Source organism: Squalius cephalus, assembly GCF_949319135.1.
Source record: "Squalius cephalus genome assembly, chromosome: 8".
NCBI classification, from domain to species: Eukaryota; Metazoa; Chordata; class Actinopteri; order Cypriniformes; family Leuciscidae; genus Squalius; species Squalius cephalus.
This window is the reverse complement of record NC_137129.1, coordinates 27,325,184-27,343,960: the sequence shown is the minus strand read 5'-3', so window position 1 is coordinate 27,343,960 and position 18,777 is coordinate 27,325,184. Positions and strand designations below refer to the sequence as shown.

Genomic DNA, 18,777 nt, shown 5'->3' with positions numbered 1-18,777 from the left:
TTCATCAGGCTCAGAAGATTCTTCAAAAAGAACACAAAGAATGGCCTTCTCAGCTGCCATAGTTGCAACTCTTGCGTCATCAGAACAGTGTGTTCAACGCATCACCGTTTCTGTTTAAAAAACGTTGTGCAACGTTTTGTCGGGGCTGAACGCAGCCCTGTATTTAAGCCCTTTTGTTTGCCATGTTACTTTGTTGTGTATTGAAGTATGTATGCTGTTCCATGTTTCCATTTGCCTGGTCTGTTCATAGTCAAGTTTTGTTCATGGTTTGTTTCATGTTTTGGATTTTGTTTATACTTTATGTTTTTGGATCTTTGGACCCTGAGAATAAACTGCACTTGGGTTCTTTTCACCATCATCTTCCACATCAGCAATGTTACAGAATACAAGACCTACCATGAACCCAGCAGTAGCCCTCCTTCGCCTTGGTCAAGACAAACGCACCATTGAGCATTTGTGTTTTGGGTGTTGTTTTTGTTTTGGGACGTTGGTGCTTCTACTTCAGCAACGTTACATTAGGGTTACGAACATTAATTACAATGTTAATGGAAAATACAAAATAGAATTGTATTTGTTTTCTTTTTTCCTCTTTTTTTTTATAAAGTAATGTTTATTTAACCAGGAAAATGTGACAACAATCAAGCACTTGAGTCCTTAGGGCTACAGCTACATGCCACAAGCTTAATGGCCATGCATAGGAATAGGATAGCCTTAGACTTCCTGCTAGCTGAGAAAAGAGGCATGTGTGCTCTCATAAATGCACTTGTTGTGCCATACCAATGGAGACTGGGCCAGATGGTAACTTCACCAAAGCAATGAGAAAGTTACGTGGACTACAGAATGAGTTAAAGGGGTAATAGAACGCAAAACCAAGTTTACCTTAGCATAGTTGAATAACAGCACCTCGGTGGGTAAAATGGCCATACACAGAATCTCAAAATCCTATGTCACCTCCTTAATATGAAAATCTCAAAACTTTAAACTGCAGCTGTAAAACGTCAACTCAGATGTGAAGTAACACTTGGGGGATTTCCTTATTTGGATCTGGTCTGTACCTTTGTTACGCCCCTAAATTTGCATACACACAGCCCACTTTCTGGGCCCAGGAATATCAATGGTGGTCGTGCAGTCAGACACAGTTTAGCCGCAGTGGCTTGAGAATGACGAGTTCTCGTGGTGGTTAAAGCCGGTGCCTGGAAATGTACTGGGTACAATGGGAATCAAGGTATTTGAAAAATAATTTTCTCCTTCAAAAGAACTGTATTTCTTTAGCTCTTTAGCTGCTGTCAATTTTGATTTCTTGGGGGCTGTTTACACCTTGCCACTTCATGCGTTTTCTGTGATCGGATAGCTATCCAATCGTGAAAAGACCAGGTGTAAATGCCCTCTGAAACACATTCGAGACGGATTTGAATCCGATCGCTCAAACCACTTCAGGAGGAGGTCTGGGCCACATTCCAGACAAAACTAGACAAGTGTAAATGCATCTGGTTGTTGAAACCACATTGTACTCCTCCCAAAAATGCTAAAAAAAACATGTGAGAGCGTGTTATAGGCTATAATGTCATGTTATAGCCATATATGACGACTACTGCAACACGCATCGCAGCAGATGAGAAGCTGAGCATCTATTCATTAAGCCAACGTGCAAACTATCGCAAATAAAAGTGAAAGTAAGTCGCAGACGCTTAACACACAATCATCATCATTAAAAGTAAAGAAACGAAATGATCTTACCAGGGATGTTACCGCTCTCTCCTATTGCGGTCTTTGATCTTGAAATTTTAGCTGATGATCAATAAAATGCAGCTCATATCTGTTGCTTTCAGTGACGTGCACTCCATTAAATCTGCATATTGTATAGCGTGGGAATTGAAGATCGGATTTTAATCCGTTTTGCAAAAACACATGTATGTCCCATACAGAAAAAAAATATATTGAAATATATTTTAAAGTGTCAAAAATATATGTGGCATATATTCCAAATATATTTCTTTTGTGTATGGGGTGACCAGGTGTAAATGGAATCGTGTTGATAAATGAGGTAGCTATCCGATCTAAGAAAACGCATGAAGTGGCCAGGTGTAAACAGCCCCCTGGATATTGTCTGCTCTACTGATATGAAAAGCTCACTGTATATTGTAATAATAGCATTTGTGACAGCAATGATATTTTGTGATATGTGATGATTTATATATGTGTACGTGTGTATTTCCATTGCAGTTTGGTCTTAAATGTCATATAAGGGGTGGTATTAAAAAGGTCTTAAAGGGATAGTTCACCCAAAAATGAAAATTTTGTCATCATTTACTCTCCCTCTAGTTGTTCCAAACCTGTATGATTTCCTTTCTTCTGCTAAACACAAAAGAAGATATTTTAAAGAAGGTTGGTAATTAAACAGTTGCTGGTCCCCATTGACATCCATAGTATTTTTTTTTCCTACTGTGGAAGTCAATGTGGACTGTGGAAGTCCATCAGTCGTTTGGTTACCGACTTTCTTCAAAATATCTTCTTTTGTGTTCAGCAGAAGAAAGAAAGTCATACAGGTTTGGAACAACTTGAGGGAGAGTAAATGATGACATAATTTTCATTTTTGGGTGAACTATCCCTTTAAAAAGACTTAAATTTAACTTATCTGTTCATATCTGTAGACACCCTGTAGCTATTGTTATCTATCAGGTACAGTGTGATGGTTTGGTTTAATTTAAATATTTATTCGATAGTAGTTTAGATACACAGTGAGTGCTGCCAATCTTCATTGTTTCTTTGCTTTGGAGATTTCTCGTTGTAAACCAACCAATCATCGTGCAGCTCATCTAAATATTCATGAGAATACCATAAAAGGGAGAAAACCGCTCGCTTCATTCTGGAGCTATTCTCAGGGTTGCATTAGGGCGTATAAAAGAGCTGCCGTGGCATTTTCAGCCCAACCAATGTTACATAACCTATTTGGATACCTTAAGGAACAGTGTGAAATACCCTATAAAATCATTCTATCATCAATTTAACTACCAATGCTGGGAGAGGGTGGTCACTGAGTGGAGTTTTTGATAGGTCATTAGGTGGGTGGGGTAGTATAATTCAAATGGCAGTCCTGGTAATAATAATGTGTGTTTGCTTACAGTATGTTTTATGGGACCATGCATTATGAGTTGTGTACAGCAGCAGATACAAAAGATCACTAAAAATAAAACTGAGAACTATTCGTGGCTACACTCCTATTCAGCCTGAGCCAAATTAATACAAAATAGAAAAATATTTGTTGAAGACATTTTGATTAAACATGTTAATAAAATGTAGGTGGGAATGTACTATTTTTTTTTTATTTTTTTTTTTATCTCTCTAATTTATTTTTCTGTATCATACTAAAGGGCTAGGGTCCTTTTATAGATAATGCAATTTGCAAGACCTTTTTCCTGTTTGGCTGTCAGAGGCGACGACACTCCCCAGTAACTAAAAAAAAAAAAAAAAACCTGTCTCCTTTCATAACTCCCACATACTATATACAGATCGAGAGACTTATACTTTCTCAGCTTCTTCTTCACTTCATCTTTCTCTCTGCTGATTGACAATAAAGAACATTCATATTCTCCACCTCAGACTACTGACTCTTCCTTCAAACTAGTCAAAAAAATTTAACTGAGACATTTAATGTAATTAAATGTAATTTACAAGGACTCCTCATTTCAGAACACCACTGCGCACAACTGATTGTAACCCAGCGATATATTTAAAGTCGGATATATTGTACATTCATGCACACAGTACATACAGTACTTTCACATAAATCAGTAGATATGACTGATTATAGCAAATATCTTCTGTGTGATTGTTTATATCATTGCAAAATGTTAACTATATTATTGCCTAGCTCTAATTTGCTAAATGCCACCATTAGGCATGAAGGCAATATTTTGTACTCTAGAAATGTGTACTCTACTATAGTAAAAAAATACTAAATGTCACAATGCCCAAAAAATATAATAATAAAAAAAGGGCCATATTGTAGGGCAAAATATGACCCTGACATATTCATGAGATTAGTCCACATACTGCACACAGTATTCTGTACACTGAAAACAACTGTTGAAGCAGTGCAGTAGTTCACCATTCCAAACATCCTTTGTTCCCATCGGCATGGTTTTGACCAGTATTGACTGTACTGAACTTGCAGCTGGGCTACAATATGCTTTCACTGCCCCCTAGAGGTAGATTATAAAAGTAATAAAAATGAAAAAAACATTATATTGGTTAAATAATAACAAAACATAATGATTTGCAGATTAATGTTGGGCTGCAACTTCATTTGGGATCATGAATTAAGTATTGCTCAATGGTTTCACATGTCATTAGTGTTATGAAGCAAGTCATTGCGAATATGGCTCAGAAAAGTGTAGTTAGTTTGAAAGCTTGAAAAGCGTTCGTTTGCAGATACCAGTTTCTTTAATATTTTGAATCTAATGCAATGAAATTCTTACATTTTTAAGTATGACTTAAAGGGTTAGTTCACCCAAAAATGAAAATTCTGTCAGTAATTACTCACCCTCATGTTGTTCCAACCGCGTAAGACCTTCGTTCATCTTTGGAACACAAATTAAGATATTTTTGATTAAATCTGAGCTATGTCTCACTCCTCCATAGGCTGCTATGTGACCGAAACTTGCTGGCCCAGAAAAGTCATCAAAGAGATCGTTAATATAGTCCAAGTGACTCCAGTGGCTCAATCTTAAGTATATCAAGCGACGAGAATACTTTTTGTGCGCAAAAACAAACAAAAATAACGACTTTATTCCACTTTTCATTTCCTTCTCTCTGGGCCTCTAGTTGGTTCGCGTAGTCTTTTTGCGCAGCGCGTCTGTGTTACACGTCACCACGTAGGCTCACTATTGGCCGACGCCGGTCATGTGTGTGATGCGTGATGACGTGCAACACAGACGCGCAGCGCAAAAACACTACGAGGCCCAGAGAGAAGGAAATGAAAAGTGGAATAAAGTCGTTATTTTTGTTTGTTTTTGCGCACAAAAAGTATTCTCGTCGCTTGATATACTTAAGATTGAGCCACTGGAGTCACTTGGACTATATTAACGATCTCTTTAATAACTTTTCTGGGCCAGCAAGTTTCGGTCACATAGCAGCCTATGGAGGAGTGAGACATAGCTCAGATTTCATCAAAAATATCTTAATTTGTGTTCCGAAGATGAACGAAGGTCTTACGCGGTTGGAACAACATGAGGGTGAGTAATTACTGACAGAATTTTCATTTTTGGGTGAACTAACCCTTTAAGTGCCCAAATACTGTTTTATCTTTATTTTGAAGAGATTATCTACAGTTTTATTAATAAATAAAATATTAAATATTTAACATTAAAACATGAAATTAATAAATGTCTTGGTGTGAAATGTTTTCTTTGAAAAGTTTGCTTAATGCTGTCATTATGACAATAAGTATCTTAACACTGAAGTATCAATGCTTTAAGTGGCCAGTATAGGCCAGCATAGTGAACATATTTTAGAACCGATGGCATTAAACCCCAAGACATTGTGTGTTGTACTAATACAGGCCACTATGACAGCAACCGTAAAACTGCTCCAGTATCATCTTTTACTGCAACTCAACTGTGGTGTAGAGCAAACTGAGTTTACAGCTATTGTACACCCACCCTGAGAGAGAGGGAGAAAAAAAAATAAGACTGCATCAAATAATACTGTCTTTAAGTTTCATTAAAGTAGAATATCTGCAGAGTTTTTCAAATCAAATTTAAAACTTTTTAAGACCTGCCCAAATAAAATTAATACCGTAATCCATACAGAACAAACTCATAATCTCCAAATAAATTCTGTATCTTAGATTATTTCACTTATTTAAACAGGCTGCAGCACACATTCAACTGCAAAACAGGGTAACTGCAAGTTAAAAATACTCAAGAGATATTTTATTTAATATATGCATATGTATTGAAATTGGTACCAGTATATTAGTATATTAAATGTTGATTGTTTTTGTATTTTGCCAATACAATAATAATTAGTTTGAAGCAAAAGGCACAAAAAAGATTAGTGTGCCGTTAATAGTAAAATCTGTGTATTGCATGCATTTGAAGAATAACAAATTTTAAGAATCTATTTTAAATATGTTTTAGATCTGCTGATCCTACTCCCTTACATAACATCACATAAGAAAACTAAGAGTTGAACTGTGTGCGAATGTTACATAGTCTTAGTTCTCGTGACAATGTGTTGTTTATACCATTTGGGGAAGTCTTTAATCTTCCTACTAAGAGTTGAACTATGTGTGAATGTTACAAAGTCTTAGTTCTCGTGACCATGTGTTGTTTATACAATTTGGGTAGGTACAATTATCTCAGTTGGGGGTAATTGCCTCTATTGTCATCCCTAAAGGCTGTGTGTAAGTTCAGCACCTTCAAGTACAGCCCACTGAAATGCCTATAAAGAAACCATGTAAAGTTACGTTAGTTAGACTTTGGAAGAACAGCAGCCACATCAATGCGAAGTCCTCAATAAAGAATAACTTCTTGAACATGATCCCAATTTCTCCTGGTTCTTGCTTCGATGAAGAAAAAGTTTCCAACACATTCAATAATGATTACGACCTGCTCTGAAAGCAAGAACCTGTAGAACACGCAGCAGCGCTGTGTTTTGACTTTAAACGTGCAGCGTTCACATTTCAATAAAATTATTGTCTTTTGTTTAGTTGAATGATCCCATTCATTTTAAGTTTAATAATCACATTAACCCGTATCACAATTCCTTTGTTTTTTTTGTACCCAAATTTAAGACCTCTTAAAATGATAACTTTTGTTATACCATTTGATATTTAAGACCTTACATTTGATCAAATTGACTTTGGTGAAGATGTTTTAAAAACTTTAAAAGAATCCTTTCAATGTCGACTTCATATGAGTCATGAACAATCACAGTCAATAATACAATTAGAAGTCAACCTTATTTACTATTTTAGTGCATGTTTCTGAACTGAATGTAAATGATTAATCAGTGCATGTCATTGGACAGAAATATGTAATACTAAAACTTGCTTTGTCAACTTTATTTTACCACTGATATTACTTTATTTGATTATGCCATGTTAGCCAATAGCATTGTTTCATCAAACTCACATTTCTGGTATGTGTCAGTCTCTTCTCACCATCCAATCAATTGCAGGTGAATAAAATCAAGTCAAAATCAAGCCTTTTCTCATTGAATTTCCCCTCAGAAATAGGTCACATGAGTAAGTAAAATGAGGTTAACACTCATCAAACACCCACTATAACAGCACTTCACGAAAGAAAGAGAGAGATAGATGAGAATAAATGGCTGATGGAGGGTGTTACTGTACCATTCTGCATGGGCTCATCTTTCCAGCGGGAGGTGCATTTGTCTGCTTGCTCTAAAATAAATGGGAGAGGCACTTTAAACCTTATTATAAAGACATTTAGAAAAAGCGAGACAGAGAGACAGCTTGCGAACACACAATTTGGGAAACAGCAAGTTCAGGGCTCGACAGTAAGGATGGTCTGATGACCTGGGACCAGTGTGAGAGCGGTTTGGAGATCAATTCAATTGTACCTTCAGTGTGTTGTAGAAAACTGGAGAAGAATCACTAAAGGGGTTTATTCTGCGATAACAACCGGCTGGATGTACAATATCCCGCTTATTACATGGCTTTGCCACATAAGTAAATAATTAGACACAACATATTGACTTGAGTTTAAATATTTTGTTAGGTATATTTTGTTCCGTGGAGAAAGCTGCATTTTTATGAAACATGAGAGCGAGTCTGTGATATCCGGATGACATAATTAAATAATTGTATAAATATATATATATATATAACAAATTGCCAAATAGGTGTTATGTTTATAAATAAGTCGCATTTGAGGTCTAAATAACTGCATTCTCACCAAAAAAAAAACTCTTAAAACTACATTCTGTGACACAAAAACAGTACTATTTGTAAAATCATGGTGGGTTTGCTAATTTTCCATGACACTCACTGTGAGAAATGCAGCAAGCAGAGTGATACATATGGGCAAAAGGTTCCCTTAGGGATACTGCTAGAATATCGCATGGCTGGAAAGGCTATCAGCCAATCACATTTAAGAACCAGAACAAACTTTAAATACCCAATTTAGGTTAAAATTTTCATTTATTTTTTCTTTAGTGAAGCCTGAACTGTGATTGGGCCAGTAGAAAAAAATCCTTATTATTGAGCCCTGAAGACAGCAAACAGAAAAAGAGACTTTTTGGTACTCTTGTCATCCAGGATTATGTTCTCAGTATTAATGTCACAAAAACAGATGTACATCACAGGAAGAGAATGCTGGTATATATCTGTGTCTGAGCGAATATGTAGTGTGAGGCAATGTTTTTCGTGCTGTTTCATAAGAAAAAGAATGTGTTGAGATAAGGCAATTAGCAAACTGAGAAAGTCTGACATGCACGATTCAGTTTAAAGATCACATTCTAAGGAAGATGTGCAGCTTGCTAAACACAAAGGAAACTATATGATAACAGAACATGCACATTTATACTTAGATTACAGACACAGGAATTAGGTCAAATAAAATGTCAAATATTGTATTGCAACAATGGTTACTGTTTTATTTATTATACTTCAACTAGCTAGAACAGACATCAAATATATCTACTGATACAATACCGATAATAGCTCTGTTTCAAAACCTAGAAATTTTATTTATTCTTTTTGGAGAAGGCAATCCCAGAATCCATTTTTGAGAAAAATGTTTCATTCAATAATGAACATAATCAAAAATTGACAATTTTACCCTAAAATCTAACACCAAACTCTAAAGGAACTGATCAAGTAGTGTCTCTTGTGTGTTTCTCATTTGGCTGCACAATTATGACAAAAAAATTTGTTTTAATATCTGTTATTATTGTTGATTATATCCCCTACCTGTCACGTGTCAGTGTTTATTTGTATTAGTCACGTCTTCCTTTGTTCTGTTTTCCCATCACTTATTTGTTTCCATGACAACCTTTATCTGTCACAGTGTCTGGTTTATGTTCCTTGGGTCACCACTAGATGTCCTCCTTCCCCACGGTGTCCATCACACTCTTGAACTACATCCCCCATGATCCTTGTCTTTTCATTGCACTCAGCTGTCCCTTATCACTTATCATTGCACTCAGCCTGTTCCCCATTAGCATTGTTATTTCCTTGTGTATATATACCCTGTCTGTTTTAGTGTTTGTCACGGAGTCCTTGTCTTTGTCTCCACACTTCTGTTTATATTCTAGTCTGTTTGCCTGTGTTTACCTTTTATGTTTTGGATTGCCTTTTTGGATTTGACCTTTGCCTGGACTGGTTGTGAGTATGGATTACCCTTAAAATAAAATACTGCAAATTGGATCTTTCTTGTTTCCTGTGTGTGTGTGGATCGTGACAGAAGGACTCCGTCATGCAAGGATCCAGCAGTACGGGTTTCCGAATCTGTCCCCCTACCACCAAAGAAGAGAGGAGGGGACGACTCAGTAATTTAATGGCTTTACGCCAACAGGGACAGTCGGTGGGTGGACTAGCTCAATTTTTTTGGACTCTCTCAAGAGGTATGGGATACAATGAGGCGGCACTAAAAGACCTTTTTAATAATTGCCTTGATAACCCATTACCTCGCTGTGAGATGATGGGGCTGGAGACTCTGGACTGCTGGGGGTTCACTAATTATCTGCAGAGACGTAGCCGGTGGATTATGTCAGACCGGTTTGTTTTTTCTGACAGGATGACTGAGTCCACATCTGCGTTTCCTGACGGGAGGGCGGACCCTGCACCTGTGTCTCTGGAGAAGATGGCCACCGCCGAGCCAGTGTCTCTGTCGGCCGCAAAGCGAGACCCTCCATGGACTGCCTCATCAGCCAGCATGGCTGCCTCCATTGGACCCGTCCGAGGGTGGAGTGGACTGATATCCAAGCTGGCCGATCAGCCGCTGGCATCTGTCTGAACAGCCGATAGGCTGGGAATTTCACAGGTCTCAGCGCTATCAATTCCCCAGTCCGCCAGACCAGAGTCTCTTTTTGCCGAGACTATTGTTCCAGAGGTCGTGCCTGAACAGCCCGCTGTCATCCCGGAGGCCGCGCCCGTGCAGCCCGCTGTCGTCCAGGAGGTCGTCCTCGAGCAGCCTGCTGTCGTCTCAGAGGTTGTCCCCGAACAGCCCGCTGTCATCCTGGAGGCTGTCCTCGAGCAGCTCACCCTGCCGGCCCCGTCCAAGCTGCTCACCCTGCCGGCCGCCGCTGAGCCTGTGTCTCCGGACAAGATGGCCACCGCCGAGCCTGTGTCTCCGAACAAGATGGCCGCCGCCGAGCCTGTGTCTTCGGACAAGATGGCCGCCGCCGAGCCTGTGTCTTCGGACAAGATGGCCGCCGCCGAGCCTTTGTCTTCGGACAAGATGGCCGCCGCCGAGCCTTTGTCTTCGGACAAGATGGCCGCCGCCGAGCCTGTTCACGTCACGCTTGCCGAGCCTGTGTCTTCGGACAAGATGGCCGCCTCCGAGCCTGTTCAAGTCACGTCTGCCGAGCCTGTGTCTTCGGACAAGATGGCCGCAGCCGAGCCTGTGTCTTCGGACAAGATGGCCGCCTCCGAGCCTGTTCAAGTCACGTCTGCCGAGCCTGTGTCTTCGGACAAGATGGCTGCCGCCGAGCCGGTGGTGTCTGTTTCTGAGCCGGTGGTGTCTGCTCCAGTTTCTGAGCCGGTGGTGTCTGCTCCAGTTCCTGAGCCGGTGGAGTCTGTTCCAGTTCCTGAGCCGGTGGAGTCTGTTCCAGTTCCTGAGCCGGTGGAGTCTGTTCCAGTTCCTGAGCCGGTGGAGTCTGTTCCAGTTCCTGAGCCGGTGGAGTCTGTTCCAGTTCCTGAGCCGGTGGAGTCTGTTCCAGTTCCTGAGCCGGTGGAGTCTGTTCCAGTTCCTGAGCCGGTGGAGTCTGTTCCAGTTCCTGAGCCGGTGGAGTCTGTTCCAGTTCCTGAGCCGGTGGAGTCTGTTCCAGTTCCTGAGCCGGTGGAGTCTGTTCCAGTTCCTGAGCCGGTGGAGTCTGTTCCAGTTCCTGAGCCGGTGGAGTCTGTTCCAGTTCCTGAGCCGTTGGTGCCAGTTCCAGTGCCGGTGGTGTCTGTTCCAGTTCCTGAGCCGTTGGTGCCAGTTCCAGTGCCTGAGCCGTTGGTGCCAGTTCCTGTTCCTGAGCCGGTGGTGCCAGTTCCACCGCCCGAGGGGTCGTTTCCAGTTCCTGAGCCGGTGGAGTCTGTTCCAGTTCCTGAGCCGGTGGAGTCTGTTCCAGTTCCTGAGCCGGTGGAGTCTGTTCCAGTTCCGGAGCCGGTGGAGTCTGTTCCAGTTCCTGAGCCGGTGGTGTCTGTTCCAGTGCCTGAGCCGTTGGTGCCAGTTCCAGTGCCTGAGCCGTTGGTGCCAGTTCCAGTGCCTGAGCCGTTGGTGCCAGTTCCAGTGCCTGAGCCGTTGGTGCCAGTTCCAGTGCCTGAGCCGTTGGTTCCTGTTCCTGAGCCGGTGGTGCCAGTTCCACCGCCCGAGGGGTCGTTTCCAGTTCCTGAGCCGGTGGAGTCTGTTCCAGTTCCTGAGCCGGTGGAGTCTGTTCCTGTTCCTGAGCCGGTGGAGTCTGTTCCAGTTCCTGAGCCGGTGGAGTCTGTTCCAGTGCCTGAGCCGTTGGTGCCAGTTCCAGTGCCTGAGCCGTTGGTGCCAGTTCCTGTTCCTGAGCCGGTGGTGCCAGTTCCACCGCCCGAGGGGTCGTGGCCGCCCGAGGGAGAGTCTCCGCCCTGGCCGCCCGAGGGAAAGTCTCCGCCCTGGCCGCCCGAGGGAAAGTCTCCGCCCTGGCCGCCCGAGGGAAAGTCTCCGCCCTGGCCGCCCGAGGGAAAGTCTCCGCCCTGGCCGCCCGAGGGAAAGTCTCCGCCCTGGCCGCCCGATGGACTGTCTGCTCCGCCCTGGCCGCCCGATGGACTCTCTGCTCCGCCCTGGCCGCCAGATGAACTGTCACTCCCTGTCCCCATTTCCCTCCATGGACCTGGCCCCCCATCCCTCCCCCTGATCCTCCACCAGTCCACCTCCCGCCTGGACTTTTGTTTGTCTGTCACGTCTTGGAGCGTCTGGTAGCCGCTCCGTAGAAGGGGGGTTATGTCACAGTGTCTGGTTTATGTTCCTTGGGTCACCACTAGATGTCCTCCTTCCCCACGGTGTCCATCACACTCTTGAACTACATCCCCCATGATCCTTGTCTTTTCATTGCACTCAGCTGTCCCTTATCACTTATCATTGCACTCAGCCTGTTCCCCATTAGCATTGTTATTTCCTTGTGTATATATACCCTGTCTGTTTTAGTGTTTGTCACGGAGTCCTTGTCTTTGTCCCCACACTTCTGTTTATATTCTAGTCTGTTTGCCTGTGTTTACCTTTTATGTTTTGGATTGCCTTTTTGGATTTGACCTTTGCCTGGACTGGTTGTGAGTACGGATTACCCTTAAAATAAAATACTGCAAATTGGATCTCTCTTGTTTCCTGTGTGTGGATCGTGACATTATCAGTTCATCTGTATCACTTGTGTTAGTTCATCATCATCTATGTCAACTGTGTTCTGTCAATCAGTATTCATCAGTTTTTGTATTTAGTTCAATTTACTGTAGTTCAGTCAGTCTTGGTCCAATCACTGTCCAACTAAGTATGTGTGTACCTTCTGCCTGTCTGTACCTATTTGTATTATATTGTTAGTAAAGTTTGCATTGGAACTTTTGATTCTCCCTCGTCTTCTTCTGCCTGTACCACACTGTGACACTACCGTTATCCCCAATATTTTAATTAGGGCTGCGCATTATTGGAAAAAACCGACATGGCATTATTTACTTTTTCTGAGATATATATATTGCGATCTGAAGAAATACAGGAAAGTTCACCAGATAATTTGAATAGCTTTGTTTGGAAAGAATAAATCATTCCAGGAGTGCAAAATAAAAATTAATTAAAGCTTGAAAATGATTGTTGGTTTTTTTTAGTCCATAAAACCGTACTACGGAGCCCCTGAGGGGACCTTTGCAAAAAAAAAATATATATATATATAAAATGCGTGAGTACGCGAAAGTTTCTCGTGAGCATGCGAAAGTCTTTATATATATATATATATAGTTTTTTTTTTTTTTTTTTGGCAAAGGTCCCCTCAGGGGCTCCGTAGTACTTAATGAACGAATAATACCCAGAATAATCAAAGATCTAAATTAAATCATAATCAATATTTATGATTATTTTCTAATAAGAAGCACAATCTAAATTTGATTATCATTTGAAATTGGAGTCAGATTAAGCGTAGAGCTAAAGTAATATTGAAACTAAATTCTAATAAATAAAGTGAACCTCAATGGAGCACTGAAAAGACATACACGCATTATACCTTCGCCCACACCGTTGGATTCTGTCGTTGGGCCAATGGATGGCATGGTAATCTTGATTATTTATTTGATGAACTGTGCAGCCATAATGCGAGTCTCATAAGCAAGTTGCTGAGTGTTTCAAATAATTTATGTGCAGGGTTTGAATTGGGATTTTAGAGGTTGGGGAGCACAAAGACCTTGAAGTTATACTGGAAGTAGTTAAAATTAAAAACAACATAAAACAAATGTACAGTAGATATAATAAAGATTACCCGATGATACTTCTCAATTCTTTAATAAATCAACGAAAACTCTATTTGTACATTCGCTAAATGGAACGGAATGTGTGTTCTGGTTCAAACTAACCCGGAACATACTGTAACTGTACACATACAAAATGTAACAGAGAAACAAAGAAAATTATTTTCTCTTTTGATGGTGGAACATCAAATTGTTCCGAATAAAATAAAATAAAAATCCATGGGATGCTGCCTAGCTGTCTATGCAGACTTTATAGGTTTTGGAACAGAGCTGAAGTGTCTAGCGAGTTTTAGATTTTTATGACATTACCTGACATACTGCTGTATATTAGACCTTAAACTTCATTCTCTTGTCATCCACAGACTCGCTGATATCTGACAGACAAACAGAATAAAGTCAAAAGAAGAACGAGAAATAAGAAGAAAAACAGAGCAGTAATGAATGCAGTAAAAATTTTGCCTGTGGCTCAAAAAGAAAGTTGCTTTGGCCCACCTTGTTCTTTGCGATATCGGAGTCGTTCCAGAGTGGTTTGGACCAGCAGAGGCTGAGGAAGACATACAAAATGAGAGAGTCAAACTTACATAATGCAAGGAAATGGTCTTCATCAGAGGAGGGTAAATAACAATATTCATTAAACATTGGACACAAGAGGAGCACTAAAAACTACACTAAACACTATAATATCTGCATTCTATGAATCATTAGTTAAGCATTAGTAAATAGTTAATTCATTATTTATAACGCATTGTCCCTTTAATAGACACTAGTATGCAGTTATATAGATACAGCTATAAATGCTTTATTCTTGATTTGTTTAATAATTGTATTTTCATACTTTAATAATGATCAATTTATAATTTCTAAATTAAGTATTACATTATTTACAAACCAGTTATTTTGGAGTTGTCAGTGGTTCATAGATAATTTAGAAAGTGTAAGTAAATGATTAATAAACTATTTAAATGTTTATTTAGACATATTATTTAGACACACAGTAATAGTTACTCAGTGTGTTAATAACTGCTTCACGTATTCCTATTGTAATTCATGATTAATTCAGGTAGTTACAAAACATTTAGTAGTTGTCAGTTAACTTTTTTTGTGAGCTCATGTAAAGTGAGGACTATTTATGCCCCGTAAAGGTTTTACAAAGGAGATGTAAAGGCTCAATTATCTTCTAAACAGAAAAAAGAAACAAACACAACACAGAGTGATACAGAACATATACATATTTATTTCAAGATGCAAAAAATTAAACTGTACAACTGTTGTCATGATCCTGCCATCTAGTCCTTGATGTTCTTTAAAGGGGGGGGTGAATTGCTGTTTCATGCATACTGAGTTTTTTACACTGTTAAAGAGTTGGATTCCCATGCTAAACATGGACAAAGTTTCAAAAGTTAAGTTGTACGTTTGAAGGAGTATTTTTGTTCCAAAAATACTCCTTCCGGTTTGTCACAAGTTTCGGAAAGTTTTTTTCGAGTATGGCTCTGTCTTACGTAAGATAGAGCGGAATTTCCTTATATGGGTCCTCCTAAGGGCACTTCTCCGCGGCCGCGCGCGCACTCGCAGACCAGAGAGAGAAGAGAGCGAAAGCAGTACGTTACCTCAAAGCGCTATGCTCGGCTTTTAGGGAAGTCAATGTCACCAAAGAAGTGGGTTTTTGGTTGGCAGGGCAAGACAACCCTGCACAGATTCCCAAAGAACCCAGCGTTAAGGGAATAGTGGATGGAGTTTGTTTTTTCGAAGCATCAACGGAGGTTGTGCAGTGCACGACTCTTTGTTCCCTGCATTTCGACGATGATTGTTTTATAAACAAAGCCCAGATCGTCTAATGCTTAAGGATCGAGCAGTCACGGTGAGTAAACTACTTCAAATGTCTCTCTGTGTTGTTGTTAGATCAGTTAGCACAGCTATAGCACACCGCCCACACGGCCCGCCCCCAGCCGCTCGGTTTTTTCTGGAAAGACTCGGTACAGCCAATCTTTAACTTATAAATATAATAAAACTAAAGACGTTTTGGAGATATGAAGGATGCAATACTACTCTATAGGTACTCAAGATTAACAGGAGATTGAGTGAAAATGAGCATTTCACCCCCGCTTTAATTCTTGAGGCAGGATCATGACAGACCCATGTTTTATGTGCAAGCACATGGTCTTTTGTTTGGGCCATGTGCTTGCGTTGTCTCGTCACGTAACCCCGCCCCCTTGTTACCCTTGTTTAGTCATTATTGCTTTACCTGTGTCACCTGCTGTCATCATTAGTTTCTCCCTATTTAATCCCCTTGTGTTTGCTGTCCTGTGTCGGTTCATTGTTAAACCTGCTATGGTGTCACATGTTATTGGCTATCTGTTATTGTGAGACTTTGTTCACTGTGAGTACCCTGTCAAGAGAGAGTTCTGTTTCTGTAATAGCTGTTTATTTGTAGTCTAGTTACGTCAAGTCTTAGTCTAGTTTAGTCACTCGTTGCCCTGTCCTTGTTTTACCCCCCTCGTGGGCTTTGTTTTCCCTGTTATTTGTATATAATAAACCTAGTGTGTCCTGCAAACTGTCTGCTATTGGGTTCAGCCTTCAACCTCATAACTGTACACTTGATTTAAAATAAAAAATACAACCTCTGCAATGTCATACAAAATAACAATTCCTGTACACCAGAAAACATAACTGTGCAGTAAAATAAAACTTTGCCTCTGCAATCTGATATAAAAATACATTTCTGTAGTGTAAAAATACTTTAGTTTGATTTAGTTAGATTTATTGTGAAAACTTCCCCAGATTCTTGGTCAGTTAACTTTTGTTTTTAAGGGCAGCAGCTTACCGGAAGCCTTAAAGGCTTTGATAGTATCTTCTAAGTTTTCACACTAAATCAAACTAAATCAAACTAAAGTTGATCAATGAACTGAAACTTGTCCACGATCTGCAGTGCTGTTCTCTAATGTTTGAAAGTTAGTACTGAGGTAGTTTTGACACTGTGGAATATTTTATTATATTATTGTTGTTTCATAAAAATGTATTTGTTGTATTTTGGCACTCCTGTAATCCAGTGTTGGCAGTGGTAAATTTTAATGACAGTAGGAATATGTATTAATAAATCATTTATTAACACACTGAGTAACTATTACTACATGTCTAAAAAATAAGATGTACAAATGTACATTAGAATTCTTTTATCCGACCAGCCTCCCACTGAAAGCCATCAACTTACATTCCGGGGAAAGGAAAACACAACTGCCTAGATTCAAAAGGATAAGAGAGAAAATTCCTCTTCTGGTTCAAGAATCTACTTGCTGCACAAACTGCCACAGACTTTCACAAAGAATTGCATTTCTTGAGTGCTTAATTCATTAAGCTACGTTAAGCGTTTTATTTATAATAGGCTCTATGGGAGGGAAACTATATACAGACTAGAGCCTATAGAATATGAACGTGACGTGCAGAGTTTCACGTTAAGGGCATTTTCCTCCTTTAGAGCCTGTTAAAAAAGAAAACGCTTAACGTGAAATTCCGCAGTTGCGGTCAACTTTGCTTTTGTAGGGGAAAGCAATGTAAAATTCAACAATATTATTGATCTGCTTGTATTGACACCATTATATGAGAACTGAACTGAGCTGAGCGATGACACCACTAGTGACATCATTGGTGGTGGTTGAGGAGATTTCCCCCTTCTATATGTAAAACGCTTTGAGTACCCAGAAAAGCACTATATAAATGTAACAAATTATTATTATTAATTATTAATTAATCACAGTTTTCTCTAGAGCGGCTATTTATATAAATTAACTAAATTAATAACAATTTTACAACAAAAATGAACCTGAACCATCACTGAACTTACTTAAACTGGACTATGACGCTATTTTCTTCTAGATTTGTCAACTTTGTTGTGACTTGACCTGACTTGAAAGCAACCGCGTTTTTGGTTCACTGCCGTTTTAAGGAGAAAATACTCAGCAATGGTGTTGACTTATGAATTTGCACATGGTTTGTCTTAAAGCATATTAAAATCACCACATAGACATATAAACAGTATTAAAAGCTTTTCACCACAAGGGGACTTTAACTGCTAATGCCTTTCTGTTTTTTTAGTCCCAAAGTGTGCTCATTTGGATTAAAATGTATGGATTATCGTATGTTCACATCAAATATCTTTAGAGAGCAGTATTTTATTTATTTTTGTACACAAAATAGGACAATGTGAGCATTATGGAGCGCTAACTCTCACATGTAATTAATGTTTCATTTATACTCGACGCCAGTGGGTGCCTTCGTTCAGAAAGTCCATAAGTGAGACTCCTGAGCATAGATTTGTATACGCAGATGCCATATTCAACTGCTCCAAAAATGTTAGCACGCCCACCATCTTGGAACGGTTAGTGTGTTGTCGTCACTCACAGTGAGAATCAATCATGCCACAACAACTTCTGGTTGTGAAACTGGCAAGATTTAAATTCCAGAATAAATGGGATAACCTTTTTACATGTGAGAATGTGTTGGTTTGTGTTTTATATGTATTAACTCAATAACACAGGATTTTACTATTGTACTTTATTAATGTTTTTACTCTTTTTATGGTATCTTTTTAATGTTGCGTTAGCTGACGCCTTCCTCTGTCTTGTTGTATTGTATTAGTTTACCTTTGCTTTGGAGAGCGCTCTGAAGGGAGGGTGGGATCTTATGCTTTCAAAGCTGACTTGCTATCGCTAGCTTCTTCGAAATTGCCTACCCTACCTTTAATTTAGTCACTGGAAACAGACTCAAACCCATTTCTGAAAGATACGAGAATAATAAGAAAAGATTTATGGGAGACAGAAATTGAAGGAGCTGTTGGATGTGTGCTTTAGTGTTATATTTACATTTATCCAAAGCGACTTACATTGCATTTCAAGGTACACATTTACATTCTTATCGGTTCTTGCTTTCCCTGGGAATCGAACCCATGACCTTGACGTTGCAAGCGCCAACGCTCTACTTGAGCAACAGAAAAGCTATATATATATACTGTATATATTATATTTTTTTTACTTCTCCTTCCTATAATATAAATTATGTTCCTGTTTATTGCAGAGACAGAGGGAGCTAATTTAGCCTCAGCAGAAATCAGTTAAATGCTTGCATTTCATTATAGA

The 18,777-nt window shown here is 39.8% G+C and overlaps 1 protein-coding gene across 10 annotated transcripts in view; it reads right to left on the bottom strand.

Annotated features, from left to right (window-relative positions):
* Positions 1–18,777, bottom strand: part of thrb (thyroid hormone receptor beta) — a 498,010-nt gene that overhangs the window by 99,095 nt on the left and 380,138 nt on the right. For all 10 annotated transcript variants that reach the window (XM_079878990.1, XM_079878987.1, XM_079878979.1 and 7 more), the window contains 3 exons: positions 14,141–14,192; positions 13,958–14,022; positions 7,358–7,408 (listed from right to left, as the gene is read on the bottom strand). In XM_079878990.1, coding sequence (XP_079735116.1) covers positions 7,358–7,408; positions 13,958–13,964 — 58 coding nt within the window. In that variant the 5' untranslated portion in view covers positions 13,965–14,022; positions 14,141–14,192. The remainder of the gene's footprint in view (positions 1–7,357; positions 7,409–13,957; positions 14,023–14,140; positions 14,193–18,777) is intronic.